Source organism: Schistocerca cancellata, chromosome 6 (assembly GCF_023864275.1).
Source record: "Schistocerca cancellata isolate TAMUIC-IGC-003103 chromosome 6, iqSchCanc2.1, whole genome shotgun sequence".
Classification (NCBI taxonomy): Eukaryota; Metazoa; Arthropoda; class Insecta; order Orthoptera; family Acrididae; genus Schistocerca; species Schistocerca cancellata.
In genome coordinates, this window is record NC_064631.1 from 608,743,140 (window position 1) to 608,768,743 (window position 25,604).

The 25,604-nt window shown below is 40.2% G+C and overlaps 2 protein-coding genes across 2 annotated transcripts in view; both read left to right on the forward strand.

The window, feature by feature from the left end:
• Window positions 1-25,604, forward strand: part of LOC126088159 (uncharacterized) — a 475,823-nt gene that overhangs the window by 325,103 nt on the left and 125,116 nt on the right. The gene's annotated exons all lie outside the window — the stretch shown is intronic.
• The window catches only part of LOC126088152 (leucine--tRNA ligase, mitochondrial), a 154,672-nt gene that overhangs the window by 92,493 nt on the left and 36,575 nt on the right, over window positions 1-25,604 (forward strand). The window contains exon 8 of the mRNA XM_049906269.1: window positions 6,830-7,012. Coding sequence (XP_049762226.1) covers window positions 6,830-7,012 — 183 coding nt within the window. The remainder of the gene's footprint in view (window positions 1-6,829; window positions 7,013-25,604) is intronic.

Here is a 25,604-nt window from a genome sequence, read left to right on the forward strand (position 1 = left end):
CACTGGATGCAAGCAAGGGTGGTTGGTAGCACTTTGGTCTTGGCTCTGATCAGTCTCCAGGAGTTGTGATTGTTGGTTGAGTGGTAATGGGTCTGAATGTTTCTCTATTGCTTTTAATTTTTTGTGCAGTCCATGACTCAGTACACTGCTGCCAGTTTCAGAACAAATGAGTGTGCTATGAGGCAAGTGTTTTTAATTCACTTGTTCTTCACTGCAGTGTATTGCTGATAATGGGCATTCTGGAAGGGATACACATTGTGAAAATAGCTCTGCAGTTGCATTCCACAATCTCTACTTCCCTCCCTCCCTCCCTCCCCCTCTGTCTCAGTCACCATCTCCCCATCCCCCTCCCCCTCATACTTAAAACTTGGATGTTAAACATCATTTTCCATGCTTGTCCCATGGTGTTTTGCCTAAGTTCTCATTAAATATTCTAACTCAGTTATTAATTATTAGCATGGATCCTATGAGCATTCTAACTAGACAGCAATGCTGAACATTTTTATACATAAAACGATATTGTCAGCAACTGTTGCACTACACCCTTATTGCTAAGATTACTATGAAAAGCAGTCCAAAGCAATATCCATTCTGAAAATTTGGCAGTCAAATATTAGTTTGTATTGATTTACATGTATCAATTGAGATTGCATCATTTCTAAGAGTTTTTGATAAACCTTCATATTTCTTGTGTGTCCTTGGCTGAGGGGTGTTATGGACTACAAGTGAAATGCACAAGGGCCATGACAGCTGTTTATTATTGTTGTAAGAAACAGAACTCAAATACAAGGTCCATGGATGAATGTCCACACAATTTAAATACAAACAGAAATATCATTCATAGACATTGCTTGGGATGTGCCTACGTGTTGAAATCCACAAGTCCTAGTAGGCAGCAGAGCAGACTGAGCCGAGGATGATCAGTGGCAGGTTCCAACAGGGCGCTTGGAGTGTGCCCTCGAGGACAGTGGGCTTCATGGATGTTGGGCATCAGTAGACATCGGAGGCAATGTGTTAGTGATGACAGCACCTGGTGAGACGGTGGTGCTTCTAGGGCATCGGGTGTCAGCAGATGTCTGAGGTGACAGCTTGACAATGGCGGCCACTGGGTGGATGCATTGTAGTGAGGCGTGGCACCTGGGGCAGCAGACAGTGGTCCAGAGTAGTGTCAGCGACCAGTGCTCACAGTGAGGACGATTACTCTGATCAGTGAGCTGCTAGGGTGGCCAGCATGAAGCCTGTAGTGGTACTGGCTGAAGCATGGTGAGACAGTGGCCTAAATATGCTCCAGCAGAAGGATACCACCAGTGTGGTGCTGAATGGGCATGTAATAAAGGTGACAGAGTGGTGCCCTGACTACAGTGTTCTCTACCACAATGGGCACACTGCCTGTGGATGAGACTGGCACCAACAGATGCCATGGAGGCTGTGGCATAAAGAGCCTGAGCCATGCATTGCTAGGCATGTAAACAGCTCAGTGAGTCATGTTGAAATGAGCTGTTTACTCACTTTTACCTGGAGAGGCGGCAGCCCACAATACCTCCCTGGTATTGTACTTTGGACCTCGTAGCTACAAACAGGCCAGACCTTATCGATGACATCAGTATGTAGACAGGGACTAGTCAATATGATGTCATTGTAGTGACTATGGTTACATAAGTTAATAAATCAGTCAAGAGTGCTAGCAGTGTGTTTCTCTTAGAAAGAACAGGTAAGCAGTTGTTAGCTTCTCACTTAGTGAACTGCACTCATTTTGTTCCAGAATGATGGACATAGAGGAATTAAGGGCAAAGTTTAAACAGATTGTAAATCATGCTCTTGACAACTGTGTGTGGATTAACGATGGAAAAGAGCCACCATGGTTTAATAACGAAATTCAGAAAATGCTGAGGAAACAAAGGCTGTTGTACTTCTGGTTCAAAAGAAGACATGCAAATGATGACAGGCAAAGATTATAGAGATTAATGCATCTGTGAAAAGATTTATGCACAAAGCACAGAACAGCTACCACCATCATGCCTTCGCTAAAGATCTAGTGGAGAACCCAAAAGAATTTTGGTCCTATGTAAATTTGCTAAGCAGGTCTAAGGCTTACATCCAGTCACTTATTGATCAGTCTGGTTTGGCAGTAGAAGATAGCAAAAGGAAGGCCAAAGTTTTAAATTCCATGATTAACAAATTTTTCACGCAGGAGAATCATACAAATGTACTGTCATCTGATCATCGCACAGAGTCCCATATGGATGATATAGTAATAAACAACCCTGGCATAGAGAAACAACTGAAAAAGTTGAAAATAAATAAGTTGCCAGATCCACATGGAATTCTAGTTCAGTTTTACAAAGAGCACTGTTAGGTCATTGGCCCCTTACATAGTTTGCATTTGTTGTAAATCTCTCCACAAGTGCAAAGGGGCAAGTGGCTGGTAAAAAGCATAGGTGACTCCTGTGTATAAAAAGGATAAAATTACAGACCAATATCCTTATTATTGATTTGGTGCAGAATTCTAGAGCACATTCCGAGTTCAAATATAATAAATTTCCTTGAGACCGAAAAGTTCATGTCCACGATCAGCACAAAAAAATGGTTCAAATGGCTCTGAGCACTATGGGACTTAACATCTATGGTCATCACTCCCCTAGAACTTAGAACTACTTAAACCTAACTAACCTAAGGACATCACACAACACCCAGTCATCACGAGGCAGAGAAAATCCCTGACCCCGCAATCAGCACACCTTTAGAAAGTATCGCTTGTACAAAATCCCAGCTTGCTCTTTTTTCACATGATATACTGCATACTATGGATGAAGGGCAACAGGCTAATTCCATATTTTTAGATATCCATAAAACATTCGACATGGTACCCCACTGCAGGCTGTTAATGAATGTAAAAGCATACGGAATACGCTCCCAGATATGTGACTGCCTCGAAGACTTCTTAAGTAATAGAATCCAGTATGTTGTCCTCAATGGCGAGTGTTCATCGCAACGTCAGGGAAGTGTGATAGGACCTATATACATAAATGATGTACTGTATATACTTCTATACATAAATATAATAGAGGGAAACATTCCACGTGGGAAAAATATATCTAAAACAAAGATGATGTAACTTACTAAATGAAAGCATTGGTATGTTGATAGACACACAAACAAACACAAACACACACACAAAATTTGTGTGTCTATCAACATACCAACGCTTTCATTTGGTAAGTTACATCTTCTATACATATATACATAAATACATATATACGTAAATGATCTGACACACAGGACGGGCAGCAAACTGCGGTTTTTGCTGATGATGCTGTGGTGTACAGGAAGTTACCAAAGATCAGGGACTGTAGGATGATACAAAATGGCCTAGACAAAATTTGTAGTTGATGTGATGAATGGCAACTGGCTCTAAATGTAGAAAAATGTTAGTTAATGCAGATAACTAGGAAAAACAAACCCATAATGTTCAGATACAGCATTAGTACTCTCCTGCTTGACACAGTCACGTCATTTAAATATCCGAGCATAAAGTTTTGAAGCAGTATGAAATGCAGCGGGCATGTAAGGATTGTGGTAGGTAAGGTTAGTGGTCGACTTCGGTTTATTGGGAGAATTTGAGGAAAGTTTGGTTCATCTGTAAAGGAGACTGCATGTAGGATGCTAGTGCAACCTATTCTTCAGCACTGCTTGAGTGTGTTGGATCCTCACTAGGTCAGATTGAAAGAAGACGCCAAAGCAGTTCAGAGGCGAGCTGTTAGGTTTGATCAGCATGCAAGTGGTACAGATATGCTTTGGGAATTAAAGTGGGAGTACCTGGAGGGAAGAAGACACTCATTTCGAAGAACACTGCAGAGAAAGTGTAGAGGACCAGCCTTTGAAGCTGACTGCAGAATGATCCTTCTGCCGCCAGCAAACATTTCACTTAGGGGCCATGAAGATAAGATACGAGAAATCGGGGCTCATATGAAGGCATCTAGACAGTCGTTTTTCCCTCACTTTATCTGCGAGTGTAACAGGAAAGGAAACCACTAGTAGTGGTACAGCATACACTCCACCACGCATCGTTTGGTGGCTTGCGGAATATGTATGTGGATGTAGATGTAGATGTTGATGGTATGCGTAGCAGTTTAGTCCCTGGCAGATGCTCTATATTCTATGAAACTTTGGGAGAAATACAGGGCATCGGTAAATTACTGCCACTGTATTTCAGTCATTTGTAGAGTCTTCAGGCCATCTTCAGATTATAATGCCAAAAGTACACTGATTTAGTCTGTTTTATCCTGCCAGCACAAGCATGGTGTACTTGCAAGTCATTAAACAGGTGTTCCTGGAGCACACACGCTTCTGCTGTGAGACTGTCCATTGTTCTGAACACATTTCATGACAAAAGCCCTCCTCATTGATATTGGATCAGTCACTTGGTAAAATCTCACAAGAACTCTGTTATGCAGAGCACAGAGTTTCCCAATAACATATCCCTCTGTGTCATCCAAAATGGTCTGTTATGCAGAGCACAGAGTTTCCCAATAACATATCCCTCTGTGTCATCCAAATGGAAACCACTGTTATGGTTGGTCAGGTCCTCTGATGTATTTCTGCTGATCTGTTGACAGTATAGTCCCAATATTTTAATGCGTGGGGCCACAATTTTTGTTTCAGAGTATCCATTGAATGACTAGTAGAAATATAGTGGTTGGCAATAGCACTTTGGCTGCCTTACAGGAGACAAGTATGCCACTAATACTCCAGAATGTGGGTGGTTTGCCTTATATACAATTTTCCAAACTTGCACAGAATCCTGTTATCCATTGCCTTGCACAGTACGTAGTTGTCTTTGGCCAATCTCAGAACTCCCAAGATTGTTGCTGGAGGACCAAAGACCTCTTTAATCTGATGTTTTCTCAGTACTGTACATATGTTCATAGAAACATTCCCAATACATGACAACTAAACTGTAATCCTGAAAGTCTCATATGCTTTCTTCCATCATTTACTTCTCTTTAGTGTCCTATGCATCTGAAAAGGTGAAATCTGTTTTTGAGTAACAAATTTAGTAGATGTTCCAGTTCTGCTTGCAAAGCTGTTTGCATAGTCAAGCAATCTGTTGATTTGTGACTGACTGAGGATGTGATCAGTAAGAACAGGGGTTTCCATGTTAATATTGGATTGAATCCTGTCATTGGGAAATTTTATTCTCTGCATAGTCAACATCTTCCTGTAATTTCACCAAATGCAGATGACCAGTCTCATATTGATAACATGAGAGTGCGATCAGAGCAGAGCACGAACTGTCAGCAGCACCACAGGCACTTAAATAAGTCTTGTGTAGCAACTTGCAAGTACACTGTGTGCATACTGGAGGTCTTTCAGCAGTGTACACCTGAGAATAATCAGAAATATTGTGACATCAAGTTACAGATGTCTGACAGTTCCGCCAAAATTTCATGTAACTACCTGTTTGCTAAGCAAGTTTTAAATGAGTTACCTCTATATGTTTATGACTTTATGAAGGATGTACTGAGCAGCATTCAGCTTGGTTCTTGTTGACTCTTAGAGAACCTCCACTACAGAATTTGCTACCATATCATAATTTTCTGTGCTGATTGAAAATTTCATTGTGGGTGGAACTCAGCTTGCCATTCTCATGCACAAACAGCACTGACAAAAAAAGTGTGATGTAGTGGTTATTGTTTACAAGATGCTGTGTAGTTCAGTGCTTTTTATTAGTGCCACAGCTCAGCCGCTAAACTGATTGTTAAGCATTTGGCCACAGTTGGATTTAAAATTTTTTGAGCACACTACGTGACTTTTACCCCTCCTCCTCTTCTGCCTCCGTGTACCTCACACCCACTGTTACTGTGTGTGTGTGTGTGTGTGTGTGTGTGTGTGTGTGTGTGTGTGTGTGTGTGTTGACTCCAAAGGAGGACATTGCTTGTCAGCTCAGCAGCTGTTTCAGTCTTGATTGGGTGCATATCAACCACTCAACACTTGACATCTATAGTGAGTGGCCACCTTTATTCTTTCTGTTATACAGGGTGTTAGGAGTATAATCACAGTTTTTTGGTGGCTGAGGACAGTGTACTGAACAACATTGCATCAGTATTTACTTCATTTTTAGGCTAATAATTATAACTATTAGTAGTAGTATGTTCTGAAGTTGGTTATTATCTCCAAATACATAGGACAAAAGTAAGCCATTAATGCTTACTTTCCCCTGGGCAGCAGGTCAAATGATTAAGTGTGGGCACAAGAACACAAAACAGTTAGTTTAGAATGACAGGCATAGTCCACTTAGTGGTACAGTTATGAATATGCGGAAAACATCAGGTAGTAAATTATGTGATGTGTTTGCAGAAAGCCTGTTAGATGCAGCAAAAAAATCAAGAACTCACTGAAATGGCTACGTATTAAGGTACCAATGATCACAGTATCTGCACTTACACCCCTAACACCCGCTATGTAATTAACTTGCTTCTATCATCCCTAGTAGTGTCAAGTGTGCATCCAAGCAGTGTTTCTGATCACAGGTAGGGTTCATGTATATCTACAGTGCAATATTCATCTTGTTTCACAAACTGTAGTAAATCACTTGGAAACCACCCAACTTTAGTGTTGTTGACTGATCTTACTATCACCCATAATCATAAGATAAAGATCAAATGTCCACAAACAAGTGGTTTTGCGTGTGTGTGTGTGTGTGTGTCACACTTCTCTTGCATATTAAAAGTTAATATTTTGGACATAGTGAATTAATTGCATATTAGTGCTCAAAGCATGTAGTGGAGAAAAGTTTCTCATCGAGATGGTCATGCTGCTGGTTTTTCAGGGAAGAAGCCTAAAGAGAAGAAAACTGGAGAACCTGTCATTGTTGCATGGGAGAAAATGAGCAAGTCAAAACATAATGGAGTTGATCCAGAAGCTGTATTCAAAGAGTATGGAGTTGATACAGCTCGCCTTTTGATATTAGGAAGTGTTGCACCTACTTCCCATAGAAACTGGTCACCTGAAAGTAAGTACACACTGAGTAGAACATTCAGTATGTGTCGTGCCACTCAGTGTAAATCATATGTCAATGAAAATTCAAACTGCAGTGACAGAAGACTGAGTGACTTTGTGTTTATTAGATTTCTGAAATATTTGTTTGAAAGCTCTGCTGGTAATTGTCCTCTTCTACACATGTGTCTGCCGTAAGTGATCTGTACTTTGATATATATGTCTAATACGTCATAAATTTATACACCCCCACAAAAATTTTTCTTAAATGAATATTTGAAATTCATCAGTAACTTTTGCAGTATCTACATCATTTGTCTATACAGTACTTCTGTCTTTTATTACATCTACATCTAAACTGTGAAAACCAGTGTGAAGTGCTTGGCAGATCATACATCCCACTTGTACCCATTCAATTCACATATGGAGAGCAGGCAGAATGATTGTGTAAATGCATCTGTGTGTGCTGTAACTCGTGTTCACCCTCCCTGTGCGAATTATATGTAGGTGGTTGTTGTATATTCCTAGGTTCGTCACTTCAAGTTGGTTGTAGAGACTTCCATCTATTTTCAGGTGTCTGCCATTTCAGTTCTTTCTGACTATTTGTGCTGACCTTTTTTCATATGTTCAGTATCCCCAGTTAGTCCTATTTGGTATGAACCCGACACACTAAAGCAGTGTTCTAGAATGGGACACACAAGTGTTTTGTATGCTATCTCCTTTCCAGACTGATGTATTTCTCTGGTATTCAACCAATGAACCACAGTCCACCACCTGCTTCACGTACAACTGAGACACACAAAATGACTAACATTTAGATGCAAGTCGTGTCTATCCAACTAGTAGCTAACACAAAATGTGTTCAGAAATACTATTTAGCAACATTAAATTGCACTTTCATGGTTAGAGCAGACACTACTTAATAGCAACCACCTCACTTTAAATAAATTTATAGTGTGGAGAAAATTTAAATAAAATTTTCAATGTTTATAACACGCAAAGCATTGGGCCATATACAGCTATCAAGATGTCAAATAATACAATTAAAAAAAAAAGAGTACTATACAAGCAGTAAACATTCACTTGTATAGCAAGAAAAACAAAATTAATTTAAACATTGATTACTCATAAATACTTACTTTTTGCAGACAAGATATACCTGTGTGTCTCACTGTGTGGTTATCTTGGACTAATAATTGATATGCTTGTGTTATGTTGATTAGAAACATTAGTAGCACTCCACATGTTTTCCTATCTTCTGAGGTTAGTTTCATGACTGTGATACATTCTGTTAGTGAGACCTCTTACATTATGAAGGTAAGACTCCGTCGTTGCAAGAGGGTACTTTTAATATGACAACACTTCAGTTTGCCTACTAGAATTTTGTGATACAATTAAAAGCTGTGAGGTGGTCACAGAGTATACTAACGGGATAATTTTAGTTGTTTAAATCAGCAAGCACTTCATTTGTGAGATTTTTTTATTGCTTTCCCTGTGGAGAATCCTTCATAAAAGCCAAATTTAGAGGCAGTTAACAAGTTCTGCTTGTTTAGATGTAAATGCATCAGTATTCTATCATAGACTATGTTCTCAAACACTTTTGAGAAAAGCTGAGAGGAAATATACTGGTCTTCAGTAGAGGTAGTCTGCATGCATCCAGTTTTGTGGATAGGTCTTATTACAGCCAATTTAAGTCATCATAGAAACAACTCTACTAGAAACATCATTATAGCTACCAAAAGTATTCCTTTTTAGTGACCTGATGAACTTTGTATTCTCTTTAATGATTCTGTTTTGTCAATGTGTAGGTCCACACAAAGCAGTTTTATTTTATTCCATTGATATTTGGTATAGATAGGCCAAATTACAGCAGTAATACATCTGATGACTTCAATAAATTTATGTACAAACAGAACAACAGTAACTAATAAGATTGTAACAACATATCATAGTAACAGGTAACAAATATAATTCTTTTAGATTATTGAGGGAAAATGATAAACAAAAATACAAATGTACTGATTTGTTCTGGAGTGATATTGCAGATATATCTTCAGGTTATACAGTAACTTATAAAGGGTAAAGATTAAGCATTGTATAGTGAAGGTCTGACAGTCAAGCCATAGAAGAGTGCAGAAAATAGTCTTTTCAAAAAGTTTGTGTTTATCTTGTAGGTTTTTGCCTTTTCTGTTGTGAGAATGTCAGCAATATAAAAGACCTAACAAATATGCTTTTGGCCATAGGGCTGAGAACTGGCCCATCCAACCAGTTAGCCTGGTTAGATTATGGTAACTAATGCACGAACAATATCTCCTTTGCTGGGATGACAACGACTTTATTTGTTCAATGGTCAAATAAAACAGAACATCTTACAGATGCAGTGTATGCCAAAACAAGTCTTGTGAGAAAATAAATAAGACTCTTGTGGACTGGTTTAAGGACTATGAACAATGACAAACATGATAGAACTCAATAAAGAGTAAACAGAACTCAATACAGAGTAAACATGAAAATATAAATTGCCATAAACTAAGAGTAACTGGCATAGAGTTAATAGACAAAACGCAGCACTCCTGGCAGCCAGTTCAGAACTAATTTGGCAGCATGAAATTGAACACTCACAGCACAACACAAGTGTGAAACACTCGTGCACTACACTGTACAGAACTGTTAGCCATGGTTTCTATATACAGCCCCCTTGGCAGAAACAGAGCACCATTCAGCAAGTGCACCGGTAAGTGGATGCATCACCCAGATCTTGTGGTGCACTGATCCCCAGGAGCTGAAGTTGTGGCTAGAGCTGGTTCCAGAGTTGCTGATGCTGGCCAAGTGCTGGGCGAGGCTGTGTTCGTCGAGTCTTGGTGGAGGGGCAGCTTGTTGAAGATGTATGGGGGCTTGACCCTGTTTTTAGTAGCAGCAGTGTGTTTGCCATTGACCAGAACATGTAGGGTGTGATCTCCCCTCTTGACGACACAATGTAGCCTGGTGTCTGGTGGTTGTAGGTCCAGTTTGACACCATCAGTACTCAACATAATGTGTGTGCACGTGGCAAGATCTTTGTGGACAAATGTGGCAACAGTTCCATATCTGGACTGCCCGGGCGCTGATAACCTCGCTGTTGTGCACCCTAAAACACTAATCATCATCATCATCTGGACAGTTGTGGGGAGGTCAGATCTTCTTGGTGTGATCTCTAAGGTTACCCCCTAAGGTATGGAGCCACATCTACACATTCACTAGGCAGTCATAGTGACACTCTATACATGACTTCTGCAGAGGAACCATCTAGATTGGGTTTCTACACATACAGCAGGCCAAGTAAAACCATCGCCAGAGCTTCTGTACACCTGACAGTGTGCAGTGTGGCACATCAGAGCTGCTTGTAGTGTTCAATGCCAACACTACATCAGTGCATTGATGGCTGAGTGGTAGCTTGCTGTTTGTGAAGGATCATGCCACAGAATGCTGCCAGCTTGGTAAACAATTCCAATTTGAATTCCTTACAATGGTCTATTTTAATGTGCAGAGGAAAGCCAAAATGTGATACCCAGTTCAGCATGAAGACAAGCACCAAAGTTTCCACAGAGATGTCATTCACCGGTGCCACTTCTGGGTAGTGAATGAATCAGTCAGTCATTGTCACCTGACTGTTCGAAGATGGTAGCAGCCCCACGATGTCCACATGCACACGAGTGAAACACATGGCAACCTTTGGGAAGTTGCCGATCAGTGCATGTACATGCCAGCGTACCTAGCAATGCCGACATTGTATGCAACATTGTCTACTCGTGGCAATCTTTTTTCATTCCTGGCCACATAGGGCAATCTGTGATGAGGTGTAATGTAGATCACACACTGGAGTGACACAAGTTGTGTAAAGATTTGAAGCTATTCTTTGGAATATTGCTTGTAAAAGGGGCTTTGGTTATCAGTTGATAAATCGCAATATCACTTGAAGCCAGTGCTAGGAACATTGACTGATTGCAACTCTAACATTAAAGTTGTTTCCTACAACAACTCTTGCAGTTCCTGATCAGTACATTGTGCTACTGTGAGCTCTGCATAGTCAATAGTGGAGTCACTCCTGACTAAGAAGAGACAGTCTGCTACCACATTCTCAATCCTGGACATTTGTTGGATTTCCATGCTGAACTGTGTGATAAACATAAGGGTTATGTGCTAGCCAAGAAAATCGACTTGTGGCTTATTGAAAACACTCTCTTCTGTGTTATGAACAATGCCATATTTATCCAGCCATTTGAAAACTTCTGAGAGATGCTGGCGATGATCTTCTGGTGAGGCTGAGAATACCAGTATGTCATGAAGGTAAGTGAAGCAGAATCTCTGCCATCAAACTTCTTGGCAGATTAAAACGGTGTGCCAGACCGAGACTCAAACTCAGGACCTTTGCCTTTCCTGGGCAAGTGATCTACCATCTGAGCTAACCAAGCACGACTTACGACCCGTCCTCACAGTTTCAGTTCCCCCAGTACCTCGTCTTCTACCTTCCAAACTTCACAGAAGGTCTTCTGCAGACTTTGCAGAACTAGCACTCCTAGTAGAAAGGATATTATAGAGACATGGCTCAGCCACAGCCTGATGCATGTTTCCTGAATGAAATCTGGAATCTCTGCCATGCCTTTGTGCTCATGAATTTTCTATCAAAGAGGTCAAACGGTAGTATGATGACCATCTTTGGGATATGTGCCTGGGCCACAGGTATCTGTGTGTATGTCTTGATGCAGTCCAAACCACTGTATTGGTGAGCACCATTCAACTCATGATTGTAATCATGGAATAACATCAGTGGATAATGACCTGGCTCTGTACAGGCATTAAGCACTCTATAGTCACCGCAAGAGTGCCATGCATCACAGTTTTTTGGCATTAGGTGCAACATTGAAGATCGATGACTACTGGACAGTCCCATGATGCCCTCTCAAATTCTGCCTTTGTAATTGCTAACCAATGCGGGGCTAACCATCGTGGACTACAAATTAATGGGGGTCCCTCAGTAGTCTTCATATAATGCAAGATGTTATGCTTATCATCTTTAGGTGTACCTGGCAGTCTCGTCAGTGCAGTGTACTCTCACTGTTCGCGGCTTCAATCAGTTTGGTGGATTGGGTCATCACATGGCACTGAAATCCTGCAGCCTTTGGTCTGGTGGTTTGGTCAACCAGGCGTGTGTTGGCAGTGTCAGGCAGAAGGTTGTAGTATGCCAGGAAGTCCACTCCATTACTGGTTCTGCAACATCCACAATCGTGAAGTCCCACATGAATGTCTGGTGTAGGCATGGGTCTAGCTCAAATCAGTGTGTGCTCTACGTCACAATAAAAGAACTTGCTTGTAGCAGCTGGATAGAACAACGTATATGACCTACGCTAATGTAGCATTGTTTACAGGAATATACACAGATCAGAGCCAATGTCAACCAGATATTTCTGTCCCGTACACTCTTCACTTACAGACAGACACTGTGGCTCAGACCAGAAATTGGACGGAGTGTGTGTGCATTCAAGCCCTGCTGGCATTTGGATATGCGCAGGGTTTGGCCCAGCGATGTGCTTCATTTAAATCTTCTGTGGTACAAGTGTGTTTCCTGCTGTGTTTCTGTCCAGGGCATAGTCGAGGTGGTTGACGATCTCCTGCGTGAGTGCTTCCAGAATCCGGCTCAGCCCCAGTCACTGTTCGTATCACAGAGAGATAACATCTTCCGATCTGCTGAGTTAGTACATCCACCTGTGCTGTCAGAGCATCGTAGTCAGTGCACAATACCATGGCAGATGTGCATGTTACACTGATAGGTGCAGGTGATATAGCATCTTGCTCCTTGTCTCTTAGCTCTGCCAATGTGTCTAAAGACATGTTAGATTGTGACCCAATGATTGCTTTAATGGCAGGCAGCAACCGACTACTCCAGATGGTTCTCAGCAGGCTGACCAGTACTGTGCCGTTGTTGATCTTGCTTCACAGGTACTTGGATGACTTGCAATCCCCATTGTCTTCCTGCATCAGGACCTGGTGGAGGTGTTCTTCTTGTGAAGCAGATACACGACGGATTAGCTCTGCTTTGATATGGTCATAGGAACCACTTTCTGGCAGCAAGATTTACTACATTTTGCAATTCATCCGTGTACTGATGGCCAAGTTGGCTCACAACCAGCACAAACTTGGTAGTGTCGGTGATTGTTCCCAAATAAATGACACTGACTTCAATTTGAGAAAATCAAAGGGCCAGGTTGTGAGGCCAGAAAGGTGGTGATAGTACTGTGAGTCTGGACACAGCAGATTTTCTGTTATCCTGCAATAGTACCTCCTCTAATTTGTGCATCAGGCAGGCATAAATCACATCAGTGCCACCAATTTGGCCATAGGGATGAGTACTGACATGTCCAGCTTGCTTAGTTTATGATAAATAATGCACAGACAATATCTAATGTGTTGGGACAGTGATGACTTTATTCGTTCATAGGTCGAATAATATAGAACATGTTTTAGGTGCAGTGAGAAAACCCAATAAGACCTTTGTTGACTGGTTACTAAGGGCATGCACAATGACTGTCATGATAGAACTTAACATAGAGTAAACATGAACATACAAATTCTTGTAAACTAAGAGTAAATGGCAAGGAGCTAATAGATGAAAAACTGAACTCCTGGCAGCCAGTGCAGAACTGATTTGACAGTGCGAAATCAAACACTCGTGGCACAACTCGAGCGTGAAACATTCGTACACTACACTGTACACTGTACACTGTACACTACCGTAGGCCTCAGTCGCTGGTGGCGCAGTGGTTAAACACTGGACTCGCATTCGGGAGGACGACGGTTCAATCCCGCGTCCGGCCATCCTGATTTAGGTTTTCCGTGATTTCCCTAAATCGCTCCATGCCATTGCCGGGATGGTTCCTTTCAAAGCACGCGGCCAACTTCCTTCCCCATCCTTCCCTAATTCGATGAGACCGATGATCTCGCTGTCTGGTCTCCTTCCCCAAAACAACCCAACCCTCAGTCGCTATGTGCTGCTTAAACAAGATTTATTCAGTGTTTTAAAATCAGCAGCTTCACAAAACACACACACACACACACACACACACACCAACAACTGAGAACTTCAAAGAAAGAGAAATTACACAGCAACACAGGTACTGAATCTTTAACTCTCTCCCGCAATATTCATATTTTATTATCACATCAAAGATTTAAATCAATCATTCCAATCAAAGTTTTCATTATTCATAACATCTTTATGGGTGAACGCACAGTAAAAATGTCTGCTGCCTGATCTGCTGCCCTCAGGAGCTCAGCATTCATTTGCTGGGTACGGGCTTGGCAACCCCGGTGTTCCTGGGCTGGGGACTGGTAAGTGCCACAAGTTCCCTGTCACCGTAAGCTCTGGCTATGCTGCAGCAATCGCCATTTGGCACAGTGGTGGAACATTGCGTGCCACAGGGGGGGACCTTGCCTTCACTGCCCAGATCACAAGGGTGATACAAACCTCTAAGAAAAGAAAAAAGAAAAAAACAGTCTCGAAGTGTGCTGCATGCCAATGAGATGCGTGGCTACTGAGGTGGAACAGTTATTAGCAGGCAACCTCTGGGGTCCTGGTGCACTTCAGTTGTATAAGGCTTACCCAGGCATGTGGGGCTCTGCCTGAGTGAACTTTCTTCCCTAGCTGCTCATGGAAACACCATGAAGCCTAAATCTAATTTTTCTACTACCAGTGGTTCGGGTGGGCAGTTGGGTAGTATTACCACCCAAAATCTTAAGGGGCCTCTTGTGGCTAGTCCACATGGGTCATCTCTGACTGTCAACAACAGTAACCAAAGTAGCAGTACACGTCCTATGGTGAATAATGTTTTTGTTGTTATGAAACATGTGGAAGGTTATTTTGAAAAATTGTCACCATTTTATAGCCATAAAGTACTCGAGAGACTTGCTGGGCAACTCAAATCTATGGAATGGTACTCTTCTGCTGGAGACTATGAAGGTGCCCCAAGTACAGAAGCTGTTGAATGCCAGTCTACTTGGGAAATATCCCATTACTAGTGAGCTGAACACTGGGTTGAATAGTGTTAAAGATGTTGTTACTTGCCATGACATTATGGATATGGATACAAAAGAACTGCAACAGGAATGGGAAAGTGCATGGGTGACTGATGCCCAAAACATTATGAAAATGATTGTTGGAGAGCTCCAAAAGTCAGCATCATTTATTCTGCCATTCAATCTTCCGAAGTTGCCGGACTGCATTGCAGCAGGTTTTCTCCACCTTAAGGTAAGACCTTATATCCCAAATCCAATATACTGCTTCAAGTGCCAACACTTAACGCTTTGGTCACACCACTATGGGTTTTAACAGTCAGGCTACATGTGGCCGATGTGGCAGCATGGCCCACGAACAGGGTTTCCAGTGCACTGCACCACCCAGGTGTGTTAATTGCTCCCAGGCCCATCCGGTTTGCAGCAGGGATTGTCCTATCTACGCTAAAGAACAGAAGATTCAGGGAATTAAAGTCACCCAATATATCTCATACTCTGATGCAAAGAAGGAATTTAAGACCACTCAGCCACCAATTTTCGTCAAGTCTTTCATCTCGGCATTGACGCAGCCTGTCCAGAAGGGCACATCTACCTGCAACTGTAAATGTAGCTGCCAGCCTGCACTGCTGCTCCCTATAGCTGAAGCACTGAATGTTGCCAAACATAATGTCAGTGTAAGTAAACCCTCATGGCAGACATCTTAAGAGATTACCAGATTGTTTCTGTACCATCACCCTTGCCAATGTCCCCAAAGTCCAAACTGGTGATGAAGGCCAAATGGCCAAAGTGATCCGCTGCAAAGCCATCAGAACATGCACCCTTGTTATTGTCTGGTGGATCTGAAGATCGTACGATCACTGGTATGGACATTGAATTTTATCTGAGGGTATGAGCTGTTTCACACCACCATGGAATGAGAAGGGGAAAGACAGAGTAAAACCTCATTTTTAAAATGGCTTTCATACCACAATGGAACTCAGTGGGTTCAGAACTCTTTTACAGGAAGTGAAACTGCTAGCACAGGTGCACCCCTTGTGCTTGTGTTTACAAGAAACACATTTTAAAGATACATCCATCCCTGTACTACAGGGTTATATGCTGTAACTTAAGGATGACCTATCAGGGGAAAGAACCAAGGGAGAGGACGTGGTGTTTGTCAATAATGTGTACCACTCCTTTGCTCTCCCCCTGGCTTCTGACCTGCAAGCAGTTACAGTTGAAATTCATGCCTGTCAGAGGATTACAGTTTTCTCACTGTATTTACCTCATCTAGGTGCAGTAGACTCTGAGGCTCTCACAGCTCTTGTGGATCAACTCCCTCGGCCATTTCTCTTCCTGGGAGACTTCAATGTCCATCGTGTCTTGTGGTGCTTAACCTCTACCTGCCCTCGGGGTCAGGTTTTGGAGGGCCTCATAACACATGATCTGTGCATCCTCAACACAGGTACTGGAAACTCATTCTCAGCCAGTGACCTCTCTTTCTGCTCTTCCACCCTCACAAATTCTGTTCAGTGGAGATCATTGATGACCTTCATTCCAGTGACCACTTCCCACTCTGCATCCACCTACTGGATAGAGCACTATCTGAAGTGAAGCCACCTAAATGGATGGTCAGCAGGGCTAACTGAATGCGCTTCAGGCAGCTGGCTGTGTTTGAACACTGTGACAGTGTCCATGGAGGAGGGAGGGGAGGGTGGGAGCACATCAGACAAGTGCTCCGTTCGTGCCCCTGACTTACCCATACTGAAGTCCTCAGGTCACCTTAGGAGGCAACCTGTACCTTGGTGGACAGATGAATGCCGTTCAGCAAAGCGGGACAGGTATGTGGCTCTTAGACATTTTAAATGCCGACCAACAGCAAGCAACCTAATGGCCTTCTGAATTCCAAGGACCAAGGCTTGACACATCTTTAGGGAGAGTAAGAAAAGGTCATGGCAAGTGTTCCTGGACACCATCAATTCGTTCCACTTCTTCTACAACAGTATAGGAAGCTATCTGGAGGATTTCTGATAAACACAGTCTTTTACCAATAGCAGCAGTGCTGAAACGGGGGGTGGGGGGGGGGGGGTCTCCAAACAACATCCGGAGACATTGCTCAGACAGGGACCAAGCATTTTACAAAAACTCTACTGCCAATGTAAGCTAGGATCTGGCATTTCATTTCTACTGTGCGACTGTAGAGAGGGGGGAGTTGGACCTCAGATCCAACAGTTCTGAAGCCTATAACTCTCCTTTCTGCATGTGGGAGCTTGAATTGGCTCTGACTGAAACTCGTGACACTGCACCCGGTCATTACCAAATCCAGTACTGCATGCTTCATAATTTTCCAGTCATGTCAAAGGATTTCCTCCTAGAATGTTTTAATCCCATTGGCAACAGGTAACTTCCCCAACTCATGAAGGGAGCAATTCTGATACCTCTCCTCAAACCAGGAAAGGAATGCACATGTCCCAGTAGTTATTGGAGTATCACCTTAACAAGCTGTGTAGGAAAGACAGTGGAGCGAATGGTTAACTGTCGTCTGATCTTGTTGTTAGGGACCAGGCAACCCCTTAGCTGCTTCCAGTGTGGATTCTGGAGAGTTTGGTCCACTGTTGACAACCTGACCTTGCTAAAGGCAGCTATTCAGCAGGCTTTCTTATGTAAGCATCACTGTATCGGCTTATTCTTCGATATAGGTAAATAGTGTGATACTATTTGGAGACACTGTATTCTCACACAACTGCTTCAGTGGGGCTTCCGTGGGCACCTCCCCATCTTTATACTGTCTTTCCTATCTCAGAAATTTTTTTAGAACCTGAGTTGATGACATGTTGTCAGATTGATTTGAGCAGGAGGATGGTGTCCATCAGGGCAGTGTTTTAAGTGCTACCCTCTTTACCATAACCATAAACAGTATCACGTCTATGGTAAGGAGTCCTGTACTGTGTTCTTTATTTATGGGCAATTTTGCTACTTTCTGTTCCCTCCTCCAGTGTTGCAACGGCGAGCTGCCAGTTGCAACTTACAGTGCAGGATTAGAGGAGTATGCTGGAAAGAAGGGTTTTCATTTTTCTGCAGATAAGTGTGTGTATGTTCATTTTAATCATTCTCGTCATACTTTTAATTTACCTACCTTGCATATTGAAATATGGCAAATGTTATCCCGGCTGAGCCCCCAGTTGAAATACGGCTAAGACACAAGTTGAAAATATTGCAAAATGTTATCCCGGACGAGCCCCCAGTTGAAATATGGCTAAGACACAAGTTGAAAATATGGTCACTATTTTTTTTTATTTACTTAAATTTGCCATAATTCGTGACAGTACCTTTTCCATTAGACGTTTATACGGCGATATAGTCTTGGCTTCAGTTGTCTGAGAATGATTCCACAATGCATCTTTGTTGGTTGCAGAATTGACGTGGTTCAACGTGTTTCTCTCATTTTGGTGTTTCAAATACAGTTTCTTCAAATGTAATTTCTTCTTTTTTTTAGTTAATACAAAAATAATAGTAACATACTTCAAATTGTTCTTCCGTCAACACCATGGTCAACACACACCAAGAGTTATCTGCCGACTTAGTACAGTCAAAGACGACTAACTTCAAAGATGTTTTACACCACACACAATCTTCCAGTTGTAGTCAGTCTCTTTGCTATTCTTCGATACATTTTTTAATAGTAATCAATATGCTTTTACTCTCAAAAACAGAAGTAAATTAACATATAATAAGACAAATTATAATAAATCCTGACAAAAAATATAAGAAAACATTTAAATTCGGTATCGACAAATACGGTAAAAAAATTACATCTCCCAGATCCATTACAACTGCTCCCCAGGGCTTTTGTTGTTATGGACATATACAACAAAATCCCGACCACACTCAGTAATGGATCTGTATTACACAATTAGTACTTTAATGATGCAGTCTGATAACCTCTTCCAAATTTGGACTCTTTGAATCTGTGGACTTGTTACTGGCTGTTGTTGCAATGTTACTTCCCCATCAATCCCATACACAAAAATTCAAGTAAAGAAATTATTTGACATGACAAATATACATGGTATAAAACATACATGAGAAATATTCTAACATACAGCATACAGATTGAATATAATAGAAAGGCAAAACTCATTTCCTACAATAAGATTAAAAAAATTTTTTTTTTTTTTTATCAATGTTAATTTCATTATACCTACATATTGTACAGTAAAAATGATACTGGACATATATAGTGTAATGTGTTTTTCTCTATATTTGCCGTTTATATATATATTTTTTATATTTTTATATTTTTTTTTATTAGTCATGGTTTTTTCTGTTTGTTGTATTTTTTTTAGCTTATGATTTTCTTTTTAATTTTTTTTTAACTCATGGTTTTTTTTAATATTTTTTTGTGATTTTCTTCTTTTAGTACAGTTAAAGATACATCAGTATTATCTAATTTTTTTTTTTTTTTTTTTTTTTTTTTTTTGCAATCATTTATGTACACTTGCCTCTCTACTACAATATTACTACAAATCACATTCTTGTGAAGAGTACTTTTGCTCCCCACAACATCAGTATAAACAACAATAAACTGCTCATATATCATGAGGCTTTATCTAAAATTGGTTTTGAAACTTATACCTTTGCATGCATGTCCTCACATGCATGCCTTCACCCACAGGGAAGACTTGGCTTCCAAAAATTAGAAAAATTCAGAAATGCTCACTATGGAGACTTTTTTTTTGTAAAAAAGTAAAAATAAATCTCTACCTCATTTTTTGTTACAACAGTGTTTTTTCATCAGTTTCAATTAATATGCGACTTCAAATTATTAATTTATACATGCAAATATACATACTTGGTTGCACAGGCAGTTTTGTTCTAACAAGCGTATTCCAGTGGAGGACTTTTGTTTTAGATGCTCTTTCTCAACAGCAAGTCTTTTTGATATTGCAATACTGTATGGTTTTATGAAAAATGGTTCATGAGATTTTACCTGAAGCTCACACTGATAACCCTTTACCCTACCAGGTATGTCACTGAAAACATCACTGTATTCCCACAGCAGATTTTCTAACTGTTGTTTTTGCTCCCCAGATAAATTTTGTGTTTCTGAAATTTTCAAATTTACTAAATTCCCAAATTCAACTTCATCAGTATCAAATCTATGAGTTTCAATATTCTCCAATCTATTTTCTTTTAGTAAATTGATACTGTCAAAATTTCCATTACTCTGATCACCAAGTGTGTTCACAAAATTTGTCTGAATGTATTCCCTTTCACTAGTTTCTATCAAAAGTTTTCTTCCAACCCAATCAAATGCTGTATTTACTTTTACTATCCAATTCATACCCAAAAGAAAATCCTCATTAAATTCCTGAATTACAAAACATCCATGTGTGAACAACTTGCCTTCAATTAAAAATGTCACTAAAGCCTGGCTTTTTACCAATTTACTGCTCTTCCCAGTAGCACCTTTTATCTTTACCCCAACAACTGGCATTTCAACAAAATCTTTCCCCACTTTCAATTTCTTGCTTAACCTTTCAGATATTCCCGAGATCTCACTTCCTGTATCAATTAAACATTTACCAATCCATGACCCAATTTGAACTTTTATATAAGGACTGCAAAATTGATCACTTTTCTCAGAACCTGTATCCTCATGTAACAAATCACTTTCAATTTCCCCAAACCTATACTTATCAGAATCATATGGTATATCATTACATGTATTATTTGTCACAGTTATAAAATTTGCACAAGATACAAAATTGTCATTAGTACTCTCTATTATCTCAAATAGCCAAGAATTTTCATCCAAATCACATTGTATACTATTGAAGTACTTATCCTTCAGCTTTTCAAAAATAAAATATCTCATCTTTTTCCACCACTCAGGACATACAGTTTCACATACATTAATAAGCATCTTTCTAAAGTTCTTGTCAAAAGAAATAGTTTCACTGTTCAGCCATATATTCATAAGAAATGTGTGTGTGTCATTAGTATCTGTAAAAGTTTCACTTAGGCTACAAGTTATACATGTGGCACCGTTATTTGTGTAGTCAGATTCTTTACCAACAACATCAAAATTCACACTTTCACATACATCCATCTTGTGAGCTTTATTCATCCTGGTAACATCCCTGGGAATTTCTATAATATTCTCACTATTTAATCCATTTTCAACCATGTGTATACCCAACTCCCTATTTAAACTAATGAAATACCTTTCCTCAACATCATCATCAATACCATTACCATCATTATCAACTTTATCAACAACATCATTATCATTATACATATTCAAGTCATACACATTCAAATTATCCCCCAAAATATTATTTCCCCTTTCTAAAGGTACCAGATCCCTTTCACCAATATTTTCATTCTCACAGCATGCATTCTCTCTTTCATTCACACACATCTCTGAACTACTACAAATCACATCATCTGACAAAATGTTGTTCTTTTCTGCCCAAGTGTAAAATTCTGTTAAATTAAATGGATCACAATTACTTTTATCTACTGTATGTTCTTGTGTACTGAAAATTTTATTTTTATCAATATTATTTTCCTCTTGAAATTTTTTCAATAAGTAACAACTAATAACCTCATGTGATAGCTTAGGTTTGAAACTGTCATGTTTGGGTTTATGATAGTCACATCCATTGGTCCTTTCATCATGCTCACCTTCTGCCTCAACCTTGCGGACCTTCAAGGGGGCGTCTACTCGTTTTTTGTTTCCTGAATTACAACTTGTTCCTGTTTGAACTGCTGATTGTGGTTCTGCCAATGCCTCTGATCCACATTTCTGTTCCCATTCCTTTGCCAAACATTACCTGATTGTCGATAGTTTCTATCGTATTGACCTCTATCAAAATTTCTGTGATTTTGATCCCTAAAGTGTTCTCTATTTTGTTGATTATTACCGCGAAAATCATGATCTTGTTTTGGATAAAAATTATGGTCCTCCTTCTGAAAATTGTTATATCCCCCTGAATTTTGACTAACACCATGATAATTGTTTTGTTCCCTTTTTTGAAAGTTATCATTTCCCCAATTTTGACCGTTACCTTTCTGAGTAAACCCACTGTGTGTTCGTGTTGTTACCCTATCCAACTTTTCAATATAATTGAGAAACTGCTCTACATTACTATCAGGACAATGAACTAAACTCAACTGCATTGCTGATGGCAATCTTCTCTTTAAGGTATCAATTTTGATCAAGTCATCCAAAGGTTTTGTTAAATGAATAAGTTTTTGAAGTTCACTTTTGCAAAATTGTTTCATGCTCCCATCTGATTCTCTATAGTTTCGCCCATTCAAAAATTCACTTTTGATTCTAGTTTGTTTAAGATCATCCCAAAAATTTTCCAGAAATTTTGATTCAAATTCTGAAAATGTCATTCCCATAGTTACAATCTGGTTTGCCCAAGTCAAAGCTTCCCCTTCCAAGAATTTTTTCACAAATTTAATTTTTATTTCATCTGGTGAGTGAGGTAAAAAACAATCTTTACAATACTGCATAAAATCAACGGGATGTAAGGGTCCATCTACCGAAAAGTGCTTCACTGGAATATTAGATACAAGATTACATGTGTTGAAATTGTAATTTTTGCTTTGAAATTCAATGTTAAAACTTTCAATTTTTTCGCTAAGTTCTTTGACAGATTTTTTGTTTTCTAAATCATTGCATTCTACTTTTTCTTCTAGAGTAACCAAACGATTGTCAGTTTTTTGTTCTACATTTTTTACTAAAACTTTTGTATTCTCATCCAAATTTTTAATTTCCCCTTTAATGTCATTAAAATCAATTAAATTTATTTCCCTATCTGCCAGTAACTCATTTTTTACAGTATTAATTTCACCGCTCAATTTAGCATCAATTTCATTTACTTTTGCTTCCACAGATTCAATTTTTTCCTCAGCATTGTCAACTCTGTTCGAAAGATCACCCACTTGGGTACTGACTGCTTGGACTTGCAACAAAATGTTATCAATTTTTTCATCCCAGTAAGTCTTATTGTCGTCAAGTGTTTGTTTAATTTCTTTCGTGAAATTTACAAGAAAACTTTTTAAATCAAACTTATCGGTTCTTTCACTTTCATTTGACCTGTCCTGATGTTCGAAGTCTATTAAATTACTACTTTCTACTTTAGGCACAATACTCTCGAAAATCTCATAAGTCATTGTGAAGAACAAAAATTTATACACAACAATACAGAACAAGATAAAAAGATTGTTTTTAATAAAATACGATGGTTTCGTGACTTATCTGGAACACTCTTCTACTGTTGCAAAACCACGTTTTCCATCCATGTGATTGTTGACCAAAATTCTTGAAATATTTACTTCTGTCGAAAATTATATTTTTCGCCGAAACATTTCTTCTCCAAAACTTTTACTTCCCGATGAACACAAACACTGTAACACACATTCTGAAGAAACTGGTATTAACACACAAAAATTTTCTTCCTCGTAGCACTGTTGAAAATCTCGTGAACACGATATCCCGGACAGGCCCCCAGTTGAAATATGGCAAATGTTATCCCGGCTGAGCCCCCAGTTGAAATACGGCTAAGACACAAGTTGAAAATATTGCAAAATGTTATCCCGGACGAGCCCCCAGTTGAAATACGGCTAAGACACAAGTTGAAAATATGGTCACTATTTTTTTTTATTTACTTAAATTTGCCATATTTCGTGACAGTACCTTTTCCATTAGACGTTTATACGGCGATATAGTCTTGGCTTCAGTTGTCTGAGAATGATTCCACAATGCATCTTTGTTGGTTGCAGAATTGACGTGGTTCAACGTGTTTCTCTCATTTTGGTGTTTCAAATACAGTTTCTTCAAATGTAATTTCATCTTTTTTTTAGTTAATACAAAAATAATAGTAACATACTTCAAATTGTTCTTCCGTCAACACCATGGTCAACACACACCAAGAGTTATCTGCCGACTTAGTACAGTCAAAGACGACTAACTTCAAAGATGTTTTACACCACACACAATCTTCCAGTTGTAGTCAGTCTCTTCGCTATTCTTCGATACATTTTTTAATAGTAATCAATATGCTTTTACTCTCAAAAACAGAAGTAAATTAACATATAATAAGACAAATTATAATAAATCCTGACAAAAAATATAAGAAAACATTTAAATTCGGTATCGACAAATACGGTAAAAAAATTACATCTCCCAGATCCATTACAATATGGGGGATACCATCCTATGTTTTAGAGTCTCAGTTAGGTTCCTGGGCTGCATTTTTGACTCCAGATTGTCATGGTTGTCACACCAGAGACACCTGACAGCCAGTACCCTGAAGGCACTGAATATCTTAAAGTGGCTTAGCCACAGGTCTTGGGGAGCCGACAGGGTGCGTCTCCTCCAGTTTTAAAGGGCTTTCATGCATTCGCGGCTGGACTATGGGTGCATGGTGTATGGGTCAGCTAGGCCCTCTTATTTGAAGATCATTGACACTGTTCATCATGAGGGGAATCGGCTGGCTATATGTGCTTATTGGATCAGTCCTGTACCCATCCTCTGTGCTGAGGAAGGAGAACTGCACCATCCGGTGAATCAGGCAGTTCCTCGCAGCTCTGACTTTTCTTGCACTCCGTCCTGTTACCTATCCACCTCGGGAATGACTTTTCTCCAACCGTCCACAAGCCACAATGCTATTAGGGGTCCACATGCAGCGGGTGCTAGAGTCACTCAGTGTGGAGCCAGTATGATCCCAAATCCAGGGTTTTAACCATCTCCCATCCTGGTTACTGGAGAGATCCAGAGTGATTTTAGATTTGGTGCGGTACAGGAGAGATTGCTCTCCTGCTTCCATTTTTAATGTGAAATTTTTCTGACATGGTATCTGAGCACCACAACTATGTCCCGGTTTTACAGATGGGTGGAAACGGGAAGTCTGTTGGTTGCTTATTGTTTTCCCAGATCATGACCTCAAAGTCCAGCTGCCTCCAGACTTTACTAACTTTGATGCAGAATTGTATCCAATTTTGCAGGCACTGGAGGAGATGAGAAATTATTCTAGTGCTAAGTTTCTGGTCTGTTCCAATTCTCTGAGTTCCCTTCACTCTCTGAAACGTTTGTACCCAGCAGATAAAGTAGTCCAGACTGTCGTGGATGCCCTCCTCCACGTACAATGACTGGAGAAAGAGGTGTCTTTCTTCTGTGTACCAAGACACCTGGGAATTGTGGGAGATGAAAGGGCAGGTCTCACAGCCATGGAGACGTGCCTTGATCCTCAGATATTTTAGTGTGCCAACCCCCTTCATGCTATGATGTCACTGTTGAGCTCCAGAGTCTTGCGTCAGTGGGAGGACGAGTGGCTGTAAGTGATTGACAGTAAGCTCTGTGCTGTAAAGCCCACAACTAGGCCGTGGCATACCTCCTTCCAGCTGCATTGCCAGGACGAGGTCCTCCTCACTCACCTTCACATAGGCCACAGCCTTATGATATTTGGCTTCTTACTTCAGTGGGAGGACCCTCCAATGTGTGGCGTTTCTGGTGTACAGATCACTGTGCACCACATTTTATTAGACTGAATTTTATTTTCCGACCA